This window comes from Melospiza melodia, chromosome 1 (genome assembly GCF_035770615.1).
Source record: "Melospiza melodia melodia isolate bMelMel2 chromosome 1, bMelMel2.pri, whole genome shotgun sequence".
Lineage (NCBI taxonomy): Eukaryota > Metazoa > Chordata > Aves > Passeriformes > Passerellidae > Melospiza > Melospiza melodia.
This window is the reverse complement of record NC_086194.1, coordinates 5,989,841-6,017,473: the sequence shown is the minus strand read 5'-3', so window position 1 is coordinate 6,017,473 and position 27,633 is coordinate 5,989,841. Positions and strand designations below refer to the sequence as shown.

Sequence of the window (27,633 nt, the reverse complement as noted above, 5' to 3'; positions counted from 1 at the left end):
GCTACAATTGCTAATGTCAAGCAGTATTTCCGTGAATAATTGTGCTGTCTGCAATTCAGATGAAATGCTGCTTTTAACTACTCACAAAGAGAAAAAGGAAAGAAGAAAAAAACCCCTGACCCCAAACAGGTCTTTTAATGAATTAGTAGAAACCTGTTTCTATTTAAATTTTGTGATTTTCCTTTCTGGCTGTTATTTCACGCCTTCTGGACTCTTTCTAATGCTGGTAACCTACTGCTCTGGTCATTTTGACCTAAGCTTTCTGTTGAGTTGGAAACTTCACTTAACCAAACAGAAAAAGTTTACTTGACCTTGGTCTGTAGTCAAACACTTTGTTGGTTTATTTTTTTTTTTCCCCATTTCTGTGAAATCAAAATATCAAAATAATTTTGATGCATCTAAGGCATGACCTGGAGAGGGGCTGAGCCATCCTAACTCCAGCTGTTCCTATAATAAAGCAGGTGGTCAGTAAAACCCAGCTTTGGTGCATTTTATCCACACGAAGGAGAACGTTCATTAACACCTTTTATCACAGCAAGTGTCAGGGCAGGAATAAAACCCCTGGCATTTCTTATGACAGTTACTCATCTTGCCTGGTCCAACAGATTTGTGCTATACCACTGAAATCGGTGCTGGGAGGGAATTGGCTGTGCAGAAGACTCTGACCACCTTGTGATGTTGCCAGGGCTTGGTTTGCCACTGTAATTCATGTTGGGCTGCATCGTTTTTGAGAGCAAACTGACTCATTTCCACCATGGTCTTTTGGTTGGTAGGTTACTGCTCATCAGAACAAGAACAGTGGAAGAAGTCCTCCCAAAGGGTTGAATTATTTACTGGTAAATCTGTGAAGCTGTTCTGAGCTGCATATGTGGCCAAGTTGTCCAAGAATAATGTCTGTTTTCAATTGACATTCTGATATTTCATACCATTTTTCATAAAACAGAGGCCCATTTACCAAGAAGCCTTTCCAAAAGCATTAATGCACCGTGTTATTATTTACTTTTCAGTCACATTTCATAACAAGGGAAATAGTCCCTTCAGTCATTAAGGTGTCCTATAGCACAAACTGAAGATTAAAATATATCTTAAAAAAAAAGGAGAAGGAATTTATTATACAATGCATTCTGTGTAAATATCCCTTTTGTTCCATATTCACATTTTCTAGCCTGGTGCACTCTAATCATGGAGCTCTTAGATTTGATTGCATTACCTTGCTGCATTGGGGAAAAAAAAATCTCTTTGTAAATGTGAGAGTTATACTGCAAAACCTTCCTCCTCAATGCCTGACAGCCAAGCCTACTGATTTTAGGCTTATGGGCAAAGAATTTACAAATCCACTGCTTGTTCTCACCAATATATATACTTAAATTTTCATAAAATTATTATTTTTGCCTTGGATGGATTGGGCTGCTGGTTCTCTCAATAAACCAGAACACCAATTCATTTTTCCCATTCTGTTGTCCAGCAAATGTGGTACCTTGTGTTCAAACCACAGCAATTTTGCGAGTGCCTTTACACAAGGGTTCTCAATTATGGGGACATTCATTTTTAGAACAAAACAGTATTTTTCTTAGCTTTGAACGCTGGTTACAGCATTGCTTGGTTTGACACAAAACACAGCTTCCTAAGCGTGAACTCAAGCAGGCAGATATTCATAACATAGGTTTTATATATATTTATATATATATATATATGCCAAGCTGGGTTTCTAATGATCAGTCTGGCTACCTGGGTATGCACAAATAAGAGAGCAAACCCAACTGTACCCCAACTGTCTCCCCATGTTGGAGGGAACACGATCTCAGCAGACTCTTCTTATTTAGCCCTTTCCTCTTCTTATTTAATTCCTTTCCTATAATGCTGTATAATAGCAGGTTGAGCATGTCCTGTCTTCAGTAAAACTGACAGGCGAGCAACTCATCATCCAAAGGGGGCTGGACAGGAAGGGTCAAAAAATGCCCCAAAACCATAAACCCATCAGATTTACTAGAATAAAAGTAGTCATTAATTTGTAGGTAATTTAGAATATTATGCCTTGATAAAATAATGTCTGCTATCTCTGAACCATGATAAATAGAGAAAAATGAAAATATAGAATATTAAGATTAATTTTTCTCATAATCCATTGTAAAAAGAGCAATCATTGCCAATTTATGTGATGCAACATGTGTTGCATTCTTTTTAACACACAATTATGAATGAGATTTCCTTCTGGCCCCACTACTAACTCACTCAGGGGAGTTGGAATGGGATGACCTTAAAGATCCCTTGCAACCTGAACCATTCCATAAATCTCTCTTTCCCACTATAAAACCCATGCACAGATGGGTTTTATAGTGGGAAAGAGAGATTAACAATCACTGTCTCCAGCGTTTGGGTACCTGAGTCACATCAGGAGAGCTGAGGTTTTACTTTTGTGCTACAACTGGGGGCTGCCAAGAGGGCATCTGACAAAACCACAGCTTGGTGTTATTATCCTTCCAAGGGCTTAACAAAGGTTCATTTCTTGTTTATCCTCTGCTACTGTCCTCAAAACACATCATCAAGGAATGTGATGCCTGGGAGCAAAGGCAGTGGGCAGCCTGGCCTACCACTGATGTCATCTGTGCTCTGAGTGAGGGGGTGGATGAGTTTTAAATCTAGAGGTCCTGTCCAACCTGTATTAATTTAACTCTGAATGCATAATAGTGCTGTAAGAGTGTCATGATGCCTGAAAATTGTACACAACAAATTGCCAGCACGCTGTTTCTGGTGGAAAAACACAGAGCACCTCAGGTATGACAGCCAGAGTTTGGGTTTGTTCCATGATTTTTTTCTTAGGGTGCCATTGAGTACATTTTGTTGAGTTTGGCTTGGTTTTACTCAGCCTTTAAAACTCATCTTGTGGCAGCCCCTGTAACTCTGTTCAGAATTATTCCGTTTAATGGTCTATATTTTTCTTCTCTTCCTTTTTTTGCTTCTAAACAGCCGCTATCCGCGGTTGGGAAGGGCAGGACACAGATCCCACCACTAATCAGACCAACTTCACTTGGGCACGCGGCATTTTCCAGCCGGCATTTGGGCGTTTCTGGAGCGATAGTGGCTCCTACCCCGTGGTCACATGGAAAAAAAGTGACCATGGAAAGGTTCTGGGCGTCCTTGGTGTCACGAGCTGCGACCAACCACGCGTTGCGCGAGGCTGCTCATTCCCTCATGACCCTCTGGAGATATTCCCCTGAAACCTCTGCCAGCGGGGAATTACGCCTAAAGGACTTGGTGGAATCTTTCTCCTATTAGGGTCTGGGAGAGAGGAGAGCGCCGTGGGCCGAGGGCTCTCTTTGGATGACCTTCTGTGAGACACGGAAGATAATGTCCAAAGAGGGAGTAAATTTTGCTGCAGAGAACACATACCGATGGAGGTAACGGGACTGGAGTGTTGCAAGGCATCTGGAGGAAAAAGTACCCAAATAGCTGGCATTGGATAAATGTTCCTTTCCCATCAACCAGAAATGGTCTCTCCATTTCTATCAGGTTCTTCCCAGCAATACTTGCTCGCTGCCAGGGCTGTGACCCTACCTGGCCTTCACATTTCCTGACCCAAGAATGTTCCCTGTTGACCCTAATCAAAGCTATTTTGAGATGATAACACATTAACAAGTCTCCCCAAGAAAAACGACCTATGGCTTATCTGGGTCACCCAACTCCCGGAAAACTGTGACCTCAGCAAACTTTCAGCAACTATTTCAAGAACATGTATTATCTTTGTTGCCTTTGTTATCTGAAAAAAAGGGGCCTGAATCTGGAACATATTTGTTCAGGACGTAACCTATGCTGGATGCGTTGAGAAATGTCATAGTTTGAATTTAGATAGCTAAAGAAGTTAAGAAATTAACCCTTCCCCTCTCCCTCTTCTTTTTCACATAATCTCTTTCTTTCACAAATATTAACTTTCATCCTCCCAAATGTACCAAATATTGCTGTATCTCTTTATAAAAAGTCAGTAAAGGCAGCACTAGATAAACCTGCCCAGTGCATTCTCTTCAATATTTTCATTTTTGTAGTTTAAAGTCTTGTCATCTCAACTAATTAGACTGCTGTTAGTTGGCTTACTTGGTTTTTAACTAGACTGAAGTGACAGCTGCATCAGGTTTAATTGCAATAGTAAGTTTGGGCAAAAATATTGGAAATATTTAATAGCAGTTGATTACAGGAAAACACTTTGTTTCTCTGCATAAATTAAACCTAATGTTAATGTCATTGCTGTAAGAATCATTTGGACTTTCAGTTTATGCAATTTCACTGGAAATTTTATGAGCAAATAATTGCACTGTGTTTGTGCATTTTTGCCAAATCCATGAGCAATGTGATCACATTTAGCCAAAAGAGTAAAGTCTGAAAAATGTGCATGGATAATCTGTGCTGCACAGGAGAGTAGATATGTTGGGGAGGATGTCCCCTGCACCTGCAGGTGTTCCTGGACAGGAGAGCAGGCTCTCCTTCAATTCCCATTTAGAGCTCAAGGCTCAGCTGGCGGCATCCTGGGACAAGAGAAAAACACCTTGACTTGCATAGGCACTGGTGAGAAACTAAGAGAGATTAGGAGCAAAAACAAAATGCAGGACCAGGGGTGCTCAGGAGGAAGGGTGCCAGAACCTGGGTGGGAGTAACCCAACAGTGCCTTCATTTCTGCATTTCTCTGCTGCCAGGTTGATCAGCAGGCTTCAAATCTGGTTAAATACTTCCAGTGATCCATCTGGAAGAGCATCCCACAGACAGCACTGAGGAAGATCTGACAAACTGGTTCCATTGTGGTCCTGCACCATGGAGTTCAGGCAGGTCTGGTTATTTTAAGAGCGATCAAATTACAGAGTGTTGTGTGGTATCTGCCTCGTTTCTTTTGAAAAGCTGGATGATGGTCATGGCCAAACAGTTTCAGAATTTGTAAACTGGCATCTGAACAGCACTGATCTCACAGCACTGGCTTGTTTAATCATCTATAACATAATCACTTTGCAGGGCACAACAGAGATAGCTGCTCACTAGCCCCATTAAGAAATATATTGTGAAAGAATGAAAACACCAGATCTAATTTCGAAATGTTATTGCATGGCCCTGAATAGTTACACCATGCTCTCTTCCATCAGCTGCATTAATTTTTGGCTACTGCTTTTAAGCAGAGCTGCCAAAAAAATGTTTAGATCCAAGGGACATTTGTAAGCCCTGCAGGGCTCCCTTACCTCATTCAATCATCTTTCTCACAGATATAGAGATGCACATTTTTGCTGACTTTAGGGGCATTCATGTACCCAGCAAATCATCTCTGTCTGATCCCATCTGAGCTGCTCTGTTTTTGTTTATAATAATGCTTGAATTTTCAAGGGACTATTCTTACATTCAGCTAACCCTGTTTTTCCCAACCCAGATTTATAGGAAAACAAAAATTTGACTAAGATAATATTTGGAATTGCACTCGCTCTGAGAAGAAATAACTTGGAATGCTATTTACTTTATATATTTATTTTAACATAGATCTCCTGATGTAGCTGGGTTTTACATCTGTGTTTTGGAGCAGGCTGGTGTTAAAATATTAATAAAATTATGGTGAATATGGTATTAAAAGAGATATGTAAATGTGGTCTGTTGTTATCTAAGATAATTATGTTAAATGCCCTTTGCATAGCAGTTCTCTGACTAGATGGAAGTTACTGGATGTGCTAATCTTGACACCCTTTAAAATAAATGGAAGAGAGTCCCTGAGACTCATGAACCCTCCAGACAGGATCTATGAACTGCCTGGACACATTTAAGCAATGGAAACATTCTGATCTGGCCAGTTTTTTACCAAATTTGATCATGCACACATATTGGAAGGCACAAATCTTCACTGGCCAAATGACAAAAATCAGCATTTAGAAAACAAGCAAAGAAACAAACAATTCTTTATGGCACAAATTAGGATTTTAAAAACCTAAGACTTTAGAAGTTGCAGAGCATTTTAAAGCATGCTCTTGGCTTGTCTCACCTTGGAAATCCAAAGACTAATGGTAACAAAGGATTTTGAGTATGTGTTTGGAGCATTATAGTGTCTGAAAAACAGAGTGCATCCAGTGAAATACTACTGCAAGCAACCACAGCAACATGGTGAGAAGGCTGGGAGATGTTCAGTAAGGGAAAAGAAGGTTTCTTGCCCCAGCATTGCAGTGAAACATGCAGGCTCTTACCTTCAGGGAAGCAATCCTCAGGCTCCATCAGCTCCTCAGCAAACTCGGGGATCTGCTCCAGCAGCTCTGCAGGATTTGTCAAATCCACTGTGCTGCCTTCAGAAAGACTGATTTCATCAAGCTTGTTGTCAACAAGAGCAAAGATGTGGAAAACAGATTGATCAGTTGCCCTGAAGGAAGTAGCTGGGTTGTCATTCCACTAACCAGCACCCCAGCTGAAGCCACCACAACAGAGACATTGCCATGCACTCCCCAAGGTGCCACCCCTTGGTGACAGCTCTGCCTACCCTGAGACCAGGGACTGACCCATCAACAGAAAGAACTTAACACACAGAACTTACTTTTTGAAACAACAGAGAAGCAAACCACACAAAGAGAGTGAACAGCCATTGAATATTCATCACAGAATCTTAGAATTATTTGGGTTGGAAGGGATCTTCAAGATCATCCAGTTCCAGACCCCCAGCCATGGGCAGGGACACCTTCCACTAGACCAGGTTACTCTGGTTTATGGTAGGTGGAACCTTAGAATGATGGACTTCATCTGCTTGACATCCTGAAGGCTCCTGCCTTTGGGTGGGGGGTACCACAAGTGGGACCTATCTCCTGAAATGCTCAAGGACGAATTGGATGACCTGCCTTGGGTTCCTGTCTTTTGAGCCTCATTCCTGGGGTTCATCACCCACAGCTGGTGGGTGAAATCTGCACCTGCTCAGGCAGGACCATGCTCTGCTCCTGCTGACAGCCTCCCCTCCAGCACCCAACCACACGAAGCTAAAGTACAAATATGTTGAGAGGGCTCTTCCCCCTGTCTCATCCTGACTTGTCCTCAGCACATGACACGGCCCCTTGCCTTTCTGTCACACCATTCTGTTCTCAAGGTGATGCAGGAGGAGAGGCACATGGCTTTTGGAAGTGTCTCAAGGGCTCTACCACTTGCCTGAAATATTTGACACCATCATCTTAGGTGCATTGTTTAAATTCAGCGTTTCTCAGATCCTCCTCTGCAAAATGGGGCAGGAATATTCCCACTCCCTGAAGCATTGGTTGTCTCATCTATTTAGAGCAGGAACTCTCAAGCAGATGTGGGTAAAAAAAATTCAGGGGAATATATTATTTTCAAAATCTGTTTTGAAGGCTGAACTCATGATTAAAAGACATATGATACAAGATTCAGTAAGTCAACCAAATATGAAATAGAAATTTCATTTCAGGTTAAACTTTCCTTAAACAGAATCAAGACACTTTTTTTAGAAGAAAAGAGGAAATATCTTCCCCCTATTTTATTTTGCTAGCTAAAATAAAAGACTTCTATTTTGTGTTAATCCAAAATTGAATTTAACTTGATTTACCTTTAAATTTTACAAGCTAAATAGCTTGGCCACTAAAGTGAAAGACCTGATATTTGCCCAGTCCTGCTCACAGTTTGTTTCTGGATGTATTAGATCATTATCTGGTGTAAGGGGGCAATACCAAAGCTGGCATCTTCTATGGGTCATGGCAATGACAAATAGCTCCAAGCAGGAGAGGTGTGTCATTTGTGAACTGGTTTGCTCTGTTCTCTGAGTTCCCACTTTTTATGCTTTATCTTGCAATACTATTGCCTTCATTTTTAAAAAAAATGAGGGCAATAATGCTTACCCACGCTTTTAAACAGCCTGTGAGATAGTTATATGAGAGATGGCACGTACAGATAAAGTATTATTTTCATAAGCATGATGGTGATGGAGTAAGAGACTAGGCACAGCTTTATATATTTATTATTAATGTGAAAATGGGTCCTCTGTTTTCCAGCATACACAGTCAATGCAAAATTTATGGCTGAATTCAGAGAAATGCTGAACCTGGGGTAAAATGGGTAAGACTGAACATTCCAGCAGCGCTTGCAAGCGGGGGTGGAAGCTACTTGTTTGCAATTAGCTGCAGCATCCAGAAGGTCACAGTCTTGGCTAGGGTTTTTAATGCTGCACGCAAAAGATCTGCAAACAATTGAGAAGAGACCTTTTAAAAAGAGAGAACAGAAAGACCAGAACAGGTCCAAGGTACGGATAAAGCTTCTGAAAAGCCATATTCAGAATGCAGCTGTGGTATGGAGCCCATTTCCTACGGACTCACAACAGTGGATGATGGTGGGAAAAAAATGTCATAGCAAGTTCTAGCACAGTCAGAACTTCATGATGCTGCTCATTAGGGAATGCATTTAGTCATTATGTGTTCTGTTACGAGGATGTCAAAACAGAGATCACTGAAATAGTCCTAAATCATATGCAGCTGTAGGCTGTAGAAAAGAGGGGTTCCAATGAGAAGAGAAGCTTTGTTGGGTATAATTCTTACCAATAGCCAGAAATCAAAGAAAATTGTGAGAGCAATGTCGGCTTGATAACGTTTTCAACTAGAGAGCTGGATTTAGCAGACAGGTAAGGAAATTCACAGAACAAAATACAATGAAATTATCATAGACTATTTAGTTATTTATCAGGAAGAGTTTCCAGGAAATATTAGAATCCATCAGTGTCAAAGGGAGGTGGGGAACATGCAAGGCAAACAGACAGGTTTTCTTCTGAAAAGCCTTCAAAGAAGAAGAGGCAATAAATATGGATTCAGAAAACTGTAGATTAAGGTTTGAGGGTCTGAACAGGGACCAGAAAATGGAACCAGACATATGAGAGAGAAGGAAAAGATTAGGGATGATTCTGGGAAGGAAGCAAAGGTTACTCTTTGCCAGAAAGGTTAAAGGGATTAAGAGGGTTTTCATGAACTCAGGGAAGAGTCAGGGACACAAGAGCAATTGATGAGGGGAATGTAGCTAATCAAAATTCAGTTGTCTAAGAAAATAAACACTTCTTAAAATCATCCAACAAGCGGATCAATAACAAGAAAGGGGAGAGCCTGTTAGAATTAATATAAATGTAAGTAGAGAAATAGCCAGAAAGCCTATATATACACAAATACAAACCAGCAGACCCAGGCAAGGCACGCTGCAGAGAATAAAGGGATCCAATACACCCAGTTAACACATCATTAGCAATCAATAGTGAATGCTCATGGAAAACTGGAAACGGCCCAGGAGAGCAGCAATAAGTAAACACAACACTGAGCTGAGAGAGGAGGAAAAGGGAATAATCATGGGAATCACATATCACTAAACACTTGCTGCAGCCTGTGATTAAAGTAAATTAAATAAAGACAGAGAAAAGCTTACTCAGAGTGAAAAGTCATAGACCTAAAGGCAGTAAGGTGGTTCTCCTGTGTGCTAAGAGAACTCTGCACAAAAAGGGTGAAAAGAGCTTAAAAAAAGGCAAAAAGGACAAATACAGAATCCCCTCTTTCTTTCTTGGAATGGGTGAGTGGAGGAAGTGTCCCAGGCAGAGGCAAGGGATCTGTCAGAGACCCCTTTGGAAGATCTTCCCCTGGTGCATAAACTCATGCTGCAGAAGGCAGTTTTTAAAGTGTTTGTTGATGGAGTGACTGTTTTAAGTCCCTGGACTGGGCTTCCACACCCGCTGCTTGTGCCTGTAATAGCAGCAAATTGATCTGAAAGTGTTTTTCCAAAAGCCTTTAGCAGTGAGAGGCTGAAATCTCATCGAAAGTTGATGTTTGCTCAAGGCTTAGCCCTCTTACCTCCCTTCTTCTCTGCCTCACCTCTGAAAATCAGAGCCTTAATCTATCAAATTGACACATGATATATAAACCTCAAGAAAACAGTTGGATGTCTGTTACAGAAAAGCTTACTTTTAAAAAAAATTGTAATTGGCTCAGGTTCACCCATTGCTGTGTGGAGAAAAGCCATTCTAAGGACCCAAATATAGCACAAACTTTCTCTTCAGAGGAGGAAATCTGCAGGGATTAGGGTCAGCATTATCTTCACTAAAGATACAGAAGAGGTCCTGACCGATATAATCCTCATGTTAGCTGATAATATTAAATTGGAGAGAGTATTGAAATCGAGGAAGCAGAAGGGAAAAGAGAAGGGAAACGTGGAGAGAATATAGCAAAATAGGACATGATTTAAAAAAAAGTATAAATGGGAAAGTTACAGGAAAATTTCAATGAACATTTTGGAAACCTGAAGTAATATTAAAAAAATAGATGTGAGTTTGCAGTGGGATGTAATGATGTAGAAAACCATATGAAAGCATCATATCTAGATAATGAGATATTATTTCTTTTTTTAGAGTTCTGTAGAAATTGTATTTCAACATTGCACTTCCTCCTTGGCAAAAGAACTCAGAAAATAAACAGTTGAGGGAATTGCAAAGAAAGAGGTAAAAAATGTCAGATAAGTGGCTCAGAGATATTAATTAAAAAAAAAAAGAAATTAAAGAACAATGGTGCATGACTTCAGGGGGTAAACCCCAGACAATAGGAAGCAAGCAACAGTCTATTAAAGTAAGTGATATTAATTACTACAAAGAGACTAATGGATAAAACTGGTAAAAGACTCTAATGAAATGGCACTTTGAAAGGGAAAAAAATGGTGAGAAAAGGCTGGTATTTAAGGAAATAGGCATGAAATATTTCTTTTTAGCAAGTGAATTAGTCCTTTTGGTAAATGAAGAAATCTAAGCTTAAAGCCAGAAACCCATTTAAAGCCAGATTCCACAAAGTTGTGTGAATATTTTATGGGTCAGCATTTTGGCAGAGAAAGCAACCAGTCTGTCCTCCCAAGCCTTCTCCACCCGTGACACCAATGATTTTACTTCTACGGTGCCTTTCTGATGATTGATCCAGAATGAATTTTTAATCATTTAATGGACCCTTTACTGACACCACCAGGGCTTTACTCGGAACACGTCCAGCGTTTCCTGTTACCGACAATCACTGGAAGCCTCTTGGCCATACCCAATCTGTCACCCCCTTGCAGTTGTTGGCTTTATTTGGCCGCTTGCAACTTCTTGGGACATTCATCAAAAAACATGACGAGCGTGTCCTGGCCTGCTGGCACCAGGATTGCTTCTGCTCAGGGGGACCGTGGGTATGTGATGCCCACACGAGACCTTCCAAAATAGCATCCTTTGGGCTCTGCTCTTTTGTGCTGGCATTCGTAGCCTCGCGTGAACTTCCGCTCGATTTCAACTCATCCCTGGATTATTGCCATGTTCCTCCACCTCTCTCTAAGCAGCTGCAAATAGAGTCAATTATACTCTGCTATAGAGGGGTGGCATTTGTGTCTCAGGAGCCTTTGAAAGCTGAGGGAGGAAATGGGGATTATTTCTTTATCACGATGTTGCTGAATATATCGAGGCTAGGATGTTCCTGACTTATCATGACATTTTGTTGTAGCACTAAAAAAGGACAGAGTTTTCTGGCCTCCCTGGTTAGGATCACAGGGTCCATTTGTCTTGAAAAGATATTTAAACATGAAAGATACCTAATCCCCTGAGAGAAAAATGCCTGACGTGGTCTTCTAATTCCTCCTAGTTATAATGCTTCTTTACATTGTTTGTATTTCTTTGCTAAATATACATATTATTTTTTTTTTCTCTGAGACCAGAATATCAAATATTTGAGTCTCCTTCCTCTAAATTCAGGATGTTTTCTTTCTGAATATGAATATGCCAAGATGTACTCTGGCAAGGATTGCCCTTTACAGAAAGGCTTCACGGCTGGAGGATTTCTGGTTCCTGTGAGTGGAATTTATCTCACCTAAATGTGCAACCTAAGTGCTCCCTTTATAGTTAATGGAGAGAAATGGGCACTTTTATGAGATCTGACCTAATGTAAATGCTGATTTCAGCTGAAGACACATTTACCTGCCTACATTGTCTAAACAGAGGCCTCAGATGACAAGTCCAGATGCAGATTGTCTACATTTAGTTCAGCAAATTCCACCCATATGACAACAAGAATCAGCCGGCTTGGAGAAGGGGAGCCCTGGCTCTGGGATGGGTCTGTTTCCTGTTGTCCTGTCAAGATTTCTTCATGGGATTGCTCCTGCTGGGCACAAACTTGCTAGCAGTTTTACTGCAGAACTGGGAAAGGTGTGATGTGTGTGAGTGCTGTGCCATCCCTTCCCTTTCATCAATTTTCATCCCACACAACAATTCCTGGTTCCAGCCTCAAGCAGCTGTGGAGTTCTCCAAACTCCCAGGACATTCCAAACCTCCATTTCCTGATTTCAAAGAGAGGAATCCTTCACTCTCTAATAAGAAAGTCAATGTTATGTCAATAAAATACTAAATCTGAAGGGGAAGAACCCCAACAAGTAAGCAAGGAGAATACAGGCAATTACACAGCCTGGAGTCACTCAGTGTACAGTACATACACATTATTTTTGATATTTATGGTTATGAGGACAACATCATCCCACAACTTGAAAATAAATGTCAATGTGTACACATCAAGAAACAATTAATGAGCTGCACTTTGGCCAAATCAACTAAAGAATACCAAGGCTTGCTCTTTAGTTAGTACCTTCACATCAGCTACTTAAATTGCAGCACCTTTCTTGGGTGTGTGTTAACAGGAAAAGAAATGTTAATCTGTGACAGAGAGCAGATGCTCTCCAGTGAATTCAACATTCAGGTCTGCCAAGTCAGCAGATGCCATTCCTAGAGCTGCTTTTCAGTGGGAAATCACACACATATTTTCTCCTAAAATGGGACAGTAACTTTATAGATGATTTTGTGGTTTGGTTTTTTTTTCCCAAAAGCCTCTTAAAATTCCATAATAATTTATAATGCATGTTTTCCAGCTTTCCAATTATTTTTATAATGACAAATTCCTTTCTCTTTTGTATTAGGACTGTAATACCTATTACACACTATTGCTTTCCTACCCCTTGACAAACATGTATTTTTACAAGCCATAAGCCCCACATAAACCAGTGGCATGCACTACAGAGCTGGTGCAATGAATTTCATGCAGTATTCAGGTAGGAAAGTCGTTTGTGTTACCTCTTTTTGCCCTACTGGAGGTGGTGGCTCAGCCTTCAACTGCTTATCCACGTGCAACTCACTTAACTCTTCATAAATCTCAGAGTTCTGACTCCGGACTCCTGGGCTTTGGCATCGCTGCCCCCTCAGCTGCAGCTGCTTTTCCTGCTGGAAATAATCCTAGATGGGTTTATTTTCTTTCTCTTTGATAGCATGCTTATTTTTTAAGGAGGACTCTCCAGCTAGAAGAGAAAACAGCCTGGAGTATTCTCCTCAGGGGACGACATCTTAAAGAAAATGGCAAGAAATGAGATAACACAAGCCTATGGTGCAAATTTTGAGCTTTAGCAACTTGGATATGCCAAGGTATCTGACTGTAGAAAATGGACATACAAACAGACCAACTTTTTTTCTGAGCTTTTGTTGCTGAAGTGGGATGAAATTCCCTTGCCATCTCCATATTGAGCCTGGTTTTGAGATATAAACTTCCTCAGTGACATGAGGTGCAGAGAGAGGTGGCTGCCAAATAACCAAAGGGTGTACTTTGAAAACTCACAATCAGGTGGTGACACTCAATGATTTGAGTAAAAACTGGAGAAAGGCACAAGGGCAAAACCCAGTATTGTTCTACAAGTCAGCTCGAAACCTGGTGAAAAATCTCCATACCCAGAGAAGAAAAGACACACATTGCAGGGGAAGAAAATGCAAAGTTCACTGGAAAAGATAAAAGATATCTGAAAATAGATATGGAAAAGCTGCAGGTAAACACGCAAATGTACGAGACTCCGATTCGGCAAAACACTTAAGGCCACTTTGCACCCACTGAAGCACAGGGGGCTCAACCACAGGCTGAAAGGAGAGCACACTCTGAAGCACTTCCCTGAAAGGGGATGGACTCTGGAAGCACAGCAGTAATTTTTTCTCTCAGTAAACACATTTGACTAGACCTTGTGCTCGCTGGTATGCGTGGTGCCATTAAACCCAGCCGCTTCTTCCTGGGGCGGTGATTATTGCTGCTGAGCTCTCCAGAGCTTCTCCCAGGACTAATGGCACAGGAAAGGATGTTTGCAGGGTTGGTCCCTCCCTCTGGAGGCCCAGGTGCTCTGTTGGTGTGCCTTTATTGATCCACCTAAGGCAGGGATTTCACTGAAAACTCCACAGCTCATCACAGGACTACCACGGTTCGTGCCATTACTAACGCAGCCACTGAAATATTAATAAAACTCCAGCAGGATTCAAAGGGCTGTGCTGAATTGCTTACAGAGGGACTCCCATGCTGAGAAAGAAATTACAAGCATAACCAGATTTCAATAGTAATTATTTAAACCTATTTATCTTTCACTTGTCCAGCTTTTTTTCCCTTTCCTTTGGCTTGACTGACATTCAGTGTTATTCAGGTATTAAGCAAATTTCCCTTCCCCAGGGAGCCCCAGACTACCTGCCTCAGTTTTAAAGCCACATCACTGCAGGAAGTCCTTCAAGAGGTACCCGGAGCAGAAAAACACTTTATTCCAAATGTAACTTTCTGAAAGACCAAATGACACAAAGGAAGCAGTTGGTTAAGCAAATTGCTCTCTGTATAAATACTTTTGGACTGTCAGGTTTGTAGCAGTCTTTTCAAATGTCGTTGTGTGTTTCTGGGAAATTAATTTAAAATCAAATTACTTGTTTCCTACTTCGGAGGGCATGTGGTCTAAAATATATTCCAACTTTAATAAATCAAATTATGTATGTCCAAACCTATACCCTCTGCATAGGAAGGTACTACACACAATTTCTAGTCACACATTAGCACTGATCTTCATAGGCCAATAACCACAGAGTTACAGGTATGTCTCTGACAAAAGGTAACACTTTTTAAGGCTTTTCAGCAGTTTTTACCTTTGGAAATTGTTTAATATTCAGGAGAGAAGCCAATGTGGAAGGCACAGTACACACAACTAAGGCACTCAGCCATAAAATGTTGGGTTTTTTTTTAATGCAATGTGCATACAACTTAGTACCAAGTAATCTTAATGGCATGCTATTGGTTATAGCACTGGAACAACAGAAACAATTGTTTCATGCTGAAAGTGCAACACAATCTGAGGTGACGTCTCAAGTTCATTTATGCAGAAATGTTGTGCACTCAGATTCACTAGAACTGTGCACTGTAAGAGGACAGACCCTGTAACTCAGCTGGTCTGATGAATATTCTAATTGTTAAGCAAATCATTGTGTTAAGCTAGAGTCAAATGCCAAACTTACACCAATTCTCTATTTACTAATCCCTCTGTGTGGTACCAGGAGTCAGCAACGCTTTCATAGAGATTCAACTCCAGGAAATGTGGTCCTGGCTTCTTCCCAGAAATCACACTTGCACCAAGTATCCAATGAGTTAATGCTAATTAAAACTGATTAATATATCCTGGCAAAATATTCAATGGGAGCATCAGGCACATGTGCTCAGACAACGATTTGGTTCATCAACTTGGGTTTTCAGGCTTGTCCTCTAAATTTAAAACCTGGGAGGAAATGAGTAAGAGAAATAGACTGTTCCAAAGAATCTGGTTGTGCAGGCTGATCCCAAAAGGAGTGTTAGGGAATCAGCTGAGTTTTTGCAAGCAACCAATGACAGCCTTGGTGAACAATTCTCTTGAGATGTGAGAGTCTCACTTCCAGCACACAGCACCTGAAAATCAGCGGAGACCTGTCTGGGGAAAGGTGCCTTTGGTTTATGTCATTTAACTTCAGGCTGTTTGCTTTTGTCCTTATTCCAGATGATTTGTTCTTCTGGTGGCAACGGCAGCAGGTCTATCTCCTGTACAGCTTCCCACCGTGGGTGGTTTACATAATTTATGTTTAATTTTTGTATCAAGTGCCACGTTGCCAAGGCAATACACATTATGTTAATATTTATCAATTCAGTCGCTTTCTTCATTTGTAAAGTAAAAACATTGAATGGTACTAAAACTTTGTGCATGCAAAGGGAGGGCTGGGGAGCCCAGGACTGACCTCAGCATGAACCAAAAGTTTGCTCACCTTTGCTTTGACATGAACCCTAAAAAGAGGTGATGCGCCAACACCATGTCAGTGATTAGCACATGGAGAGGGGTGCACAGTGCTGTCTCCTCTCACACTTCAGCCAAGTTGCAGCACCAGGAAAACAGCTACCAGACTGGAAACGGGGCATAATCTGGGTGACATCTCAAGAGTGCTGGTGCACGGACCCACATAGCTGTTTGCTGACACAAATAAATGCAAAGGCTCCACGCTGTGTCGTGTCTCTGAAAAGCACAGATCGGCTAATTGTTCCAGGCTCAAAGGGGGATTAGTGCAAATGCCACTCCTCTGGAAAGAGGACTTGCTGCTGGCAAAACAAGGCAAATACCTGTCATCAGCGTGGATTCACTTTATTCCTTCCCCATGGAAATATCATTTTTTCCATTCTCTGCAAACAGATTTAGAAAGAGGATCCCAGGACTTGCCTTTCGGGTGGTGATCGGTTCAAATGGGTTCTCCTGATGCTTCTCTCACTCTCTAGATCATGACCCTATCTTGTGACATTTGTTCCCTGATTCTCTGGCTGTGGCTGTTGTGAGAAAGATGTGCAAATCCTTTGATAGCAGGAAGCTTCCTGTCCCAAGCAGGGGGGGAGGAAAGAGATAGGAATTGGCTCTGGGGCTCTCCTCCCTTGCCATTGTTACTGCAGAACCAATAAGCAAAAATAATGTGGATGGATTAAGTTAATTATTTTACTATTTTATGAAAAGGTTTTCCCTTTCTCGGGTGAGAGAGTGCAAGAGCAAACTGCCTTTTACTCAGTCACAATGCAATGGGAAGCTTTGATGTCTTGTTCCACTCCCCACCATACTCATGCATCCATCTGCCTCCTGGAAGCCCAATTTTGACACACTAACAGGAATTCAGGGGTGTCTGAGTTCTGCAGTCCTATTCCAGGAATGATCTGGTCAGGATATTTACCATGGGATGTTGCCCATCAGGATTCTGACAGCAGAAGAATCTCCTCTTTAGCCATTCATTAATGAGTGATGCTATGACATTAAGTCTCCTCAAAAAATCCAGCTCCTTTAACCGATGACAACACATTGTAACCTGCAAAGTTTCCCATACCCAAATTTTAGACACCATAAGGGGAGTCTGCAGAGCTTTTGCTGTGTAGTAAACCCTGTTCAGCAGAGTAACAGGGATTTTACAAGAGGGCTGTTTACTCTGCAAAGCGGTTGTTGATGTTTGTGTTTCTCCTTGCAGACAACTATGGATTTCACAAAATTGCTGTGCCTAGTAGCAATTGGCACCCTTTCTCAGCAACAGTTTGCATCTAGTAACTGGCACCCTTCCTCTGCAAAGGAGCCAACGAGTAAATGATGGTGAAAACTGAACTGTTTGTGTACTACCTCCACATAAGTGGAGAAGCAAGCAGATTGCAGAGCTGCTGAAAGACGGTGAGCTTGCATTGCTGCCTTGGTGGCACTTGTTCTGTGTGTAAAGTAAACAGGAGACTGCAGTCTGCAGAGCTGACAACTCTCAGATATGCTGAATTCAGTCTTTCTTAAAAGCCTTGAAAAATCTGAGCTGAAATGGGAGAGAAATAAATAACCACAAACCGGAGAAACGAATCGTTGGTGCTTATTACCAGAACAGATCATTTATGATCCTGATCCTTCTCTTTCACAAATAAATGTAAATCCCTGTAGCACCAACAGAATCAGTGCATTTATCTTTCTGCATGAAGAAAGATCACCAAATATATCAGGAAAATTCCCTTACTTCCATAATATGAGAAGGGGAAGATTTGTATCACTTATTCTGCTAGGAATAAAAAGAAGGCTGGAGAGCAGCTGTCACTTTTAAATGTGCACATTTAAGAGTCTCTCTAACCTGCTTTGAAGATTTGCTTCTGTAATGCAGAGTTGCCACTACTCAGTTTAATGGGCTATCACAGGAAAACCCGGAGCAATACCACAGCACAGCACAAGGATTATAGCTGAGACACAAAAAGGACTTGTGCTGCACTGTGTTCATTTCTAAGAGCATTTTGTTGGCAGACTACAACATTTGCAATACCAGTGTAAAGTGTGTCAAGTCCTACCTTAAGGCTGACACACACATGTATCATTTAAGACCTGCAAATTTCTCATAGAGTGGACAAAGCCAAGAGAGTCTAAACCTGATTATTAGAGACTGGTGATGCCCCCTCTCCATCCTATGCCACTTGGTCCCTCATTCCACTTCAGCAGGAACAGCCAGACACCATAGCTTAGCACACTGATTTTTGTTCCAATTTTACAGCATTTATCCATCCCTCCCTGTAATTTTTCCTGTCATTCATCTGTGCAAAAGCCAGAAACAAAATGGTGCAAAGGGAGTAGTAAGACATAGAATTAAAGGTGCTGCTCACATTTGCTCTGTGAATCCATGTGAATATTTTTTTTTCACTTTCTTGATGACTCAGCCTTTATAGGAACCACGCTTATAAAAATCCAAATCACTAACACATGCATAAGAGCCACGTGGGCAAAACAGGTTAAATACAATAGTCTCTGAGCCCTGAAAGAGCAGAGTTTGTTGCCCAGCCCCTGGGCAGATGATACCCCCAACCTGGATGTCTGTAGGTGCCAGGTGATTTTTGTGTGTACTGTCACCTCTCAGGGTTAAGGGCATGGAATTCTAAGTTAAACCTATGTAAGTAAAACCCAGATTTTATCCTCCTGTTTGAAACACATTTTTTCCCCCAAAAAGTGACAAGGTATTTGTAAGAAAACTCCAACACCTGCCTAGAAAAGTAAAGCACCTGTGAGTACTTAGCTGGATAAAATTATCTGGCCACTACAATTGAGGACATGCAAGGCTAGGGCTGGACAGAAATCACAGCTGCTCAGCAGAGCATGTTAACAGCAAAACCTCCCCTGGAACCAGCCTGACCTGGTATTTTCTTCTATTTTGAATAAAGGTGAACTAAAACTTTGCCAGACAAACCTCATCACAGCCACTAACTGCTGGTCTCACTGCATGAGTGTTGGATGTTTTGCAAAATGTCATCCCTCAGAAGCAGCAGTTCAGCAGTGTTCCTTCTTGGATTAATCCAGAATATTTTAAGCCTTTGAACTTTGGCTGCAGAGGAGCAAGGCACATTTTTTCTAATGGCTTCTGTCTTCCTGGCCCTAGATCCTTTACCACACTGAGCAACACACTGCCCATAATAAAACAGAAATTCATTATTCCAAGGGTTGACTCTTAAAACTTGTCTGAGAGGAAGAACTTGGCAAAAAGATGGACTGCCAAAGTTAATTTATACTGTTATCAATTCAATAGGCTTAAATAGGCAGTGAAAGCGTTTCATAAGGGTTCATTGTTCAGAGTTCAAGCTAATACCTTCTGCTAAATTGCATTTTGAAGTTTAATCACAATCTACTTTATGTTTCTTTCAGTAATTGGGATTTCTCCACAGTATAATATGAAAAACTCAAACTATTGGGCTTCTCTGATGGAAGCTTAAATTTTGGAAATTTGCCTTGGAGTGCAGTGAGTGCGAGTGCCTGAAATAACCCAGAACCTTTCACCCAATTAAGATGTTAATATTTTGATCATTAAGAAAGTTTCATATTATTACAGGCAACAGCAACAAAACAATCATTATTTGAAGTGTTATTTTGGAGTGTAATTAATGGGAGCAGCTTTACCCCTCCAACACGCACTGCCTCACACGGCACGGGAGCGGTTGGGGAACTGGCTGCTGCTCTTTTTGTGCAAAATGCTAAATGTCAGCATTTTCTTTATCCAAGAGAGGAACAGTGAGAAATGCTCATTTCTGGTCAGCCTTTTGCTCCAGGGAGGGACACGGATCCTGGGAAATGGCATCCAGCAAGCTGTGACTGACTGACGCGCACTCCCGGGGCCGGGCACTTGTCCAAACGCATGTTGTCAACCCTGCTGCTCCTGATATCAGCTCTTTCAATGCCAGCCTGGCTTTTTCCCCCCTCCTTTCCTTCTCTCCCCCATCAGCTCCCTGTGTTTCCTGCACCTTAGGCATTGTGTTTCCTGCACCTTAGCATTGTGCTGTGCAAAAATACGTTTGCCTGGCACTGAGAAATGAATGAGCACCCTAAAACCTCTGTTTGTGGTGTGAGTGCTCCACTCACATCAGCAGAGATCTGACACAGGAGTTTCTGCCCCAGTCTACTGCCACAAAATAAACAAAAGCACCTTTCTACATGTAGAATCCCAGATGAGGACATAGGTGCTTTAAATCTGCTGCTGGGATTTACAGTCCTGTTTTCTTTTTTTTTTAATGCCTTTGCTGCTATTCTTCTGAAGACAATAAATCCAGAACTGTTCTCTTTTATTGCCAAAAATAATTAGCCAATAATTGAGTTCTACACAGTTTTCAAGAAACACGAAGCAAAAGATATGGCTTAAAAAGTGATAAATTCAGGCAAACTATGTCCAGAATAATAATGAAACCCCCCTGTTATCTTACTTAATGATCAGAAAAATATTGGCCCAAATAAAGGTGACAAGAAGGATGCTGTAGGATTTATTGTGTGCAGCATGCATTTACACACGTGGGCTCACTCTCCTCCCAGTGAGAACTGGGGAGCCATCAGCAGGATTTAATGGTATTTTATCTAGTTATACTCAGGGAGAACGTGTCCCACAGACTGGAACTGCAAGCAGACAGAAAATAAATACTATTTGAAAAGGGCATTAGGGTTCCTGACAGCAAAGTATATTTCCTGCAGTAAAAGGCTGAAATTAATGTACCCTGTCAAATAAACACATGGCTTCATGGTATCTCTGATTTATAGGTGTTAGAATTATTAGGAGCATAAGATATTGTCACAAACAATTCTATAACAAAATCTTTGTGCACTGGCATTTTTATAGCAATTTTCAATAATTTCAGCTGCACTTGCATCAACCTGGAATAATTCCATTGACTTTTGCAGAATCCCTTCAGGTTTAGAAGCAGGTTTGTAATGAACAGGAATTGTACAATAAAATTTCCACTGTGTACAAAGGAAACAGATGTGGGTCCACATGCAGATGGTGAACTTTCTGTTACCTGAAAAGTTTCTTTTTTTTTTTCCATCTTACAAATGATGCATCATAGATAAAATAAACTTACAGCCTCCCTGCAGAAATTAGCTGTAGTCCTTGACTCAGTGCTATGAGAAAGCAAAACCATCAAATTTTAATGGTCCTTTCTGACCTCAAAATTATGAATCTCTTACTGGTAGAAACTTGTAAGAAAAGCCACAGTGAAACAGTTTCACCTTGTCAAATGAAATCATTTAGTAATTTTGAAATATAATAAGCGAAGAAGAGAATAAAAGTTTGGAGTTCGGATCCATTTCAGAGCAATACAGAGACTGCACCAATGGAACAGAGACTGAGGGCAGCCAGCTCTATCTTTGATGTGTACAGAGGCAGTTACTCCTCTACAGGTGTGTTCCAGATTGCAACGCAAGATGTATTCTATTACCATCTGTATGGCAGTTGTCTTTTGTCAAGTGGGCAGTTTTCCTTATCTCTGAGTGATCACAATCACTCCTCCCTTGTGAGGGGACATCTGCTGATAACAGCCATTGAATGTCACTGCATGGCTGATAAGAACTACAGCATCCCATTGGGAGATGGGAGCCCAGAAGGAGGAGCCAAGCATTCCTACCTGGATATAATCTGGAGATTCTGGAACACCAGCACAGCTTCTCCACTAGATTCCCCAGAGGAACAGCAGCTGCCTCTCCTTCCACTGGATCTTCAGAGGAAGAATACATCCTTCTCTACAGGATCCCTGCTCCAGCAGAACCACCCCTGACACTGCAGGAGGGCTGAGCCACAATTCCAATGGGACTGCTGCCAACACCCTGACCCACAGGGTGTCAGGATGGGTTCTGACTCTGTCAGTGTTGTTCTAGTGTACTGCAATGTTTATTGTATCCTTTTATTTTCTTCCCTATTAAAGAACTGTTATTTCCTGCTCCCATATTTTTTGCCTGAGAGCCCCTTAATTTAAAGTTTATAGCAATTTGGAGGGGTGGGGAGGGTTTACATTCTCCATTTCAGGGGAGGCTCTTGCCTTCCTTAGCTGACTCCTGTCTTTCCAAACCGAGACAAGCTGGAAACCTGCTCTCCCTTGGAAATGTGCTTGGTGAAGTCCAGACAAGACTATATAAGGGGGGAGAACTGTCAACTGAGAAAAAAATGTATGACTGAGAGAGCAAAGTGTGCCCTGGAGCAAACAATACCCATCCAGTGTGCAAAATCCAGGTACTGAACAGCCCTTGGGTCCTCTGTGCAGATCTAGTTCCAAACACCCCAAAAATGTCAGTAGAGCTGCTGCTGTGCCCAGAGTGGTCTAGGAAAACCCCTCTGAGAATTGGAGCTGGAAAGCCTGAGAGGAAATGAAAAACACAGTCCTGCAGGCAATATTCCTTGCCTGGTCAGGGAAAGGCGAGCCCCAGGAGACACAGCAGCAACTCTCTGCACTTTCAGGATTCCTGGAGCCAGGGGTTGTCGGAACTCAGTCCATCCCTCTGGGTGTCCAGAGTTGCCAAGGACCCCATTGGGGGGCTCAGAGACCCTGGCATGCTGCCTAGAACACCTGGGGATTTGATTGCGACCCTTGGAGCAAGTTGCCAGCTTTGTAAGAGGGCCTGAAAGTCACAGAAGTTTGAATAGTGTAATAACAAAATTATCACAGGGTGAAAATGTAGATTTTAGCATTTTTGAAATGGGAGTTATGGGGACAAGATGAAGGGACTTGGGTGTGTCTAGCCTTCCTTCTTCTTCTTCTTCTTCTTCTTCTTCTTCTTCTTCTTCTTCATTTTCTGCAGTGATGTTGGCACTTTGGGATTGGTCTAGAGTAGAAGTGCACTGTCTAACATAGGTGATAGGTATTGGGAATTAAGTGTAAATATGTTATACATAATTTGTAGTATAAAAAGACAACACCGCCTCAGGGGCGGTCAGAGTGCTCGTGGCGTCCCTGCTGAGCAGACCTCTACTGGGCAGAAAAATATTTTTTTAGATAAGAATTAATAAACAACCTCAAGACCAAAAAGTGAAGAGTCCAGACTCGTTCTTCAGCTGCGCGGGCTGAAGCAGAGACACCCTGCACATCTCGGGGCAGCGATTATCAACAGCAACCCAAGAAGGGGTGAGCCTGAGGCAGGAGAATGGGTCATTCCTCCTCGGGATGGCACAAAGTGGCTCTGGGGGCACTCTGGGAGCCCAGCAAGACCAGCCAGGGCTCGGGGGGTGTGCGTGCCTGGAGCCCAGGCTGGGCTGGGCAGCGCTGGGTCCCGGCAGCAGGCAGGCAGCACTTTGTGTGTGACTCAATTAACCACTGCCTCGGAACAAATCAATAATGGCATCTTCTGGAGACAAGCAGGCCAGTGCTGCTGGCTCGGCAGGGAAGGCACAAAGGTGTGATCTCTGTGGAAAATTGGTGTCCAGGAGGGTTCTGTCACTGCAGAGGGGCTCAGTGTGAGATGTGGCCATGAGCCATAGAGTCACTGCAGCGTGGGGTTTTGTGGCATTCACATTTTCTGGAAAATCCCTTCACCCAAGATTTTTCTCTCTCAGGGGTCTCTGTGGTCAGGATGACCCCGAGATGTGATAGAGAGTCTCTTTTCCCAGAGACTGAAGAAGGAGACTGGCAACCGAAGAAGGAGTCAGGATTCTTTTGTTCTGGATCTCAAGGTTGTTTGCTGTTATCAATAACATTCTTTCTCTGACCTGCCAAGGTCTGTCCAGCAGGTTGGGTTGTGGCACACTGCCCACTTCAGAGGTGGTGTTATCTTTTTACACCAAAAACTATGTGTACACTATTTACAATAATTTCCCAATACCTATCACCTATGTTAGTCTGTCTCTATTCTAAACCAATCCAAAAGTGCCAACATCACCCAGAAGATGGAGGCTAGGAAGAAGGAGAAAGAAGGACAAGGCATGCCCAAATTCCTCCATCTTGGGACCCCAAGCCCCCATTCTAAAAACTCAAAATTCTACTTTTCTATCTTGTAACAAACTAACAATCATTCTACCTAAACTTTTGTGGCTTGTAAATCCTCATATAAGGTTGGTAATTTTTTCCATGGGTTAAAATCAAAAGCACAGGAGTCTTGGGCTCTGTGCCAAGGTCTCTGAGCCCCCGGGCAGGGGCTGGAGCCATTCAGTGCAACCAGAGGGATGTCCTGGATTCTGACATTTCTCCTGGGAAGCTGAAAAGCCTCAGAGAAAAGGAAAACAATTCTTATCTCATTTGCTTGTCCTGTGTTTTGCTCATGTGGAATGTGTTTGGAGATTGTTTACCCACAGGTGATTGTTTCATTTAATTCTGGTGTGAGTTGTTTTGACTCATTGGCCAGTCAGGGCCAAGCTGTGTTGGGGTTCTGGAGATAGTTTTCATTATTATCTTTTTAGCCTTCTGTAAGTATATTTTCTGTATTCTTTAGTTTAGCTTAATATTCTTTAATATAATATAGTATAATAAAATAATAAATTAGCCTTCTGAGAACATGGAGTCAGATTCATTGTTCCTTCCTTCATCTGGGGTCCCAGCAAATACAATAGGTTTTCTCCTCAGTGGCATGCTGGGTGGCCATAAACAAGAGGTCTGAGTAAGGCAACACGTGTAGTAACTCAATTTAAGGCAGGGCAGGAAGATGTAACAACCCTGCTGGACTCACTCAAATGAGAAGGAAAGAGTAGAGTCATTTCTTTAGGTAGTACTACTAAAATTTCCTGGCTGTAGGAACTCATGGATGAACAGAAGAATCCAGACAGTGAGCCTAAAAACCTGAACCTCACCGAGACTGTGGTAATAGGTACAAGATAGAGTTATCTGTGAGTGCAAGGTGTTGTATTTTGGGGGCTGATTTAGGACACCCAGCATTACTCATCTGGAACCTCCTTTAGGTCCATTTATCACAGGATTCCTCTGAACCAAAAAGTGATGTCACTGTGAAAAAGGCACACACTGTTCTGGACTACAACTCTGGGCCACTTGAAAGGGAAGCACGACTAAAGCAGAAGTTTTTGAAGATAAAAGCTTTGCACTTAGATAGCTAATGCAAATGGCACAAACCCCTCTGATGTCTGAAACCTTCAATGTAGCTAAATTGCAGGTAAGTTGTTGGAGAATCCATTGCATTAGTCGGACTGGGCTGTATCCACTTAATTATCTCATCACCTTGCTGTCCCCATAATCTATTTCTTTCTTCTTCAGGGCACTGAAAGGTGGTGCCACATATGAAAAATGGTCATAAAGTAATTACAAGACACTCTGTGGAGGCTCAAGATGGTAACTTCCACATTTTAATCATCTAGAAGGCCAAAATGAAAACTCAAAAGAACCTCAAGAAGATGCAGCCAGTAAATCACTGTGGTTGCTGCTGAGCTTTTGGGAGCTGTTTTCCTGCTTGGAAAACCCATATTTTACATGTCAAAGACTGGGAAAACATTGAAAGAGAGTTATTCTTTTTTCTCATTATGAGGCTAAAATCATTAAATCCTTACAGAATCTTGTGGATTGAGAGGGAGAGACTTCCCCAGCACCATGAACAGGTCAAGGAGAAGGGGTTAGATAAAGAAACAAACTAAAATGCTGCAGTGCCCAGCAGCACACATATCACACAGCCTTGACAAATTAATTTAGCTCGAGGCAGCTCTTTCTCAGCCTCACTCCCCATTTCTTGTGCCTGCTCTGACTTTCATTGTTCTGTTTTCCTTTTGGACCCTTTCACTGCGGGATGTGTGGGCTACAGGTACAGGTACAGCTCTGTGAGCTGGCAGAGCATCTCACTTGCATCTCAGTAATCAAAGGAGATTTGGGAGCCATCAGATGGGCTCACTCCTTCAAAACCCTCTCAATGACAGTGCCACAAATTGGCAGCTTTCAGGAGCATGGCTGCTGCCAGTGCAAGCTTTGATAATAGAAATGGCAGCTGAAATTTAAACTTAGACATTTCCATTACTCAGAGGAAAATGTGCAGTCAAAGAAGGTTTTCTCATCATCTGAAATTTCAAGCTGCTGTGTGCAGTGCTCTGGGGCCCATTTCTCATAGCCACAATGGCTTATTTTAGAGGAGTTTTGTGACTTTCTGGGAAGAACTTGGGAAGTATCCTTTTTGGTACAGGAGCTGTAAGCTGAGAAGATCCTCACCATAAAATACCCAAAGTTAGGGGGCATCACCAGTCTCAAAGTTATTGAGATCAATAACTTTGTGGTTCTGCCCAAAACCAGCATCCCTTTAGCCTCTCTCTTTTAGACTGGACAAGTCTTTTAGACTGGACAAGTCTTTTAGACTGTACAAGTCAGACTGATGGAAGCACAGGATATCTGGGGTGGGATCTTCAACTGACAGAGGATATGTAAAGGGTGTGTAAGAGTTGTGTGGGTTTTCCAGCTGTGCACTGCAAAGGCATTCATCCACATTATCCCTTTTTATGCATCTCCTGTCACCTCCTTTTCCATGCTCTTGCACCAAAATCCACTTGCAGGAGGAGGAAAACACATTCTGGCAGTGCTGCCAAAGGGCTGCTCAATTCCAGGTCAGCCAACAACTTTAAAGGGAAGCAGGGTACTTTGTCTTCTCCTCAGAAGTAAATGTACATACACATTCCCTTTGTACATACTAAAATATTGAAATATGTAAAAATATGGATTGTAATTAGGGGAAAGTTGGAATAGATTTGAATGTTTAGCATACCCTTGGTATTTCTTGTTTGGTTTCTGCGTGATGCCCTCTGCACAAAATGATACTTCACCCTAATTGTGCCCTCTCAGTGCAATCATGTAAATTTTGCTCTTGTTCATGTTGTTCTTCCTTTGGGAGCTCTAATCTGGTTATCCTGGACATGCTGGAGGGGAGGAGGTAAGGACACCCATGGAGTTGGGGCTTGCAGGATTAAAGTTTCTGGCTGTGAGTGAGGAAATTAATTCCCCACAGTCCCACAGGGATGTCCTTGGTAAAAGGGTCAGCCCACAGTAATGTCCCACAACTCAATATCCAGGGAATTGGGATTTCATATCAGCCTTCAGATACAATAATTTCTCCTGCAGTAACCCACATGTTGATCAAGAGAATTTTTCTCTGAGTCCAGAGATCATACATCTTTGGAATGGGCATCAGTAAAAATGACAGATCTTTCAATTTGTTGGCATCTGCTTTCTCATGGCTCTGCTCCTTTTGGAGATATTTACAGCTGTGCAAATTTATTAGGGTTTTGCAGAAAAGCAAATGCAAAGCTCATCACACAATTATAATTTCTGCTGTTAAGCTTCTTCCTATTTTTGTTTATTTATTATGCCAATGTATTTTGAGTTTTTGAGTTGGAACAGCCTTGTACACACACATTTTCCCCTCCAGGAATTTGTTAAAATTGCTTTCTGGATATATGAACTCTCTGCTTATTTGGACCTTTTCTGCAGTAGACCCCTCAGACCTGCAGATAAAAACTGCAAACCATTGATCAGGGCTTTGCACAGGGGAACAGCAGTGACCTGCAGCAGCTGTTTGTCCAAGCTTGGAAAGCACCAGTGACAAAGC

At 41.9% G+C, this 27,633-nt stretch overlaps 1 protein-coding gene across 4 annotated transcripts in view; it reads right to left on the bottom strand.

The window, feature by feature from the left end:
- Positions 1-27,633, bottom strand: part of LOC134430394 (sodium channel protein type 5 subunit alpha-like) — a 218,808-nt gene that overhangs the window by 48,007 nt on the left and 143,168 nt on the right. For 2 of the 4 annotated variants that reach the window (XM_063178066.1, XM_063178312.1), the window contains 2 exons: positions 13,097-13,243; positions 6,201-6,321 (listed from right to left, as the gene is read on the bottom strand). In XM_063178066.1, the coding sequence (XP_063034136.1) occupies positions 6,201-6,321; positions 13,097-13,243 (268 nt within the window). The remainder of the gene's footprint in view (positions 1-6,200; positions 6,322-13,096; positions 13,244-27,633) is intronic. The other 2 variants (XM_063178152.1, XM_063178232.1) reach the window with 2 other exon arrangements.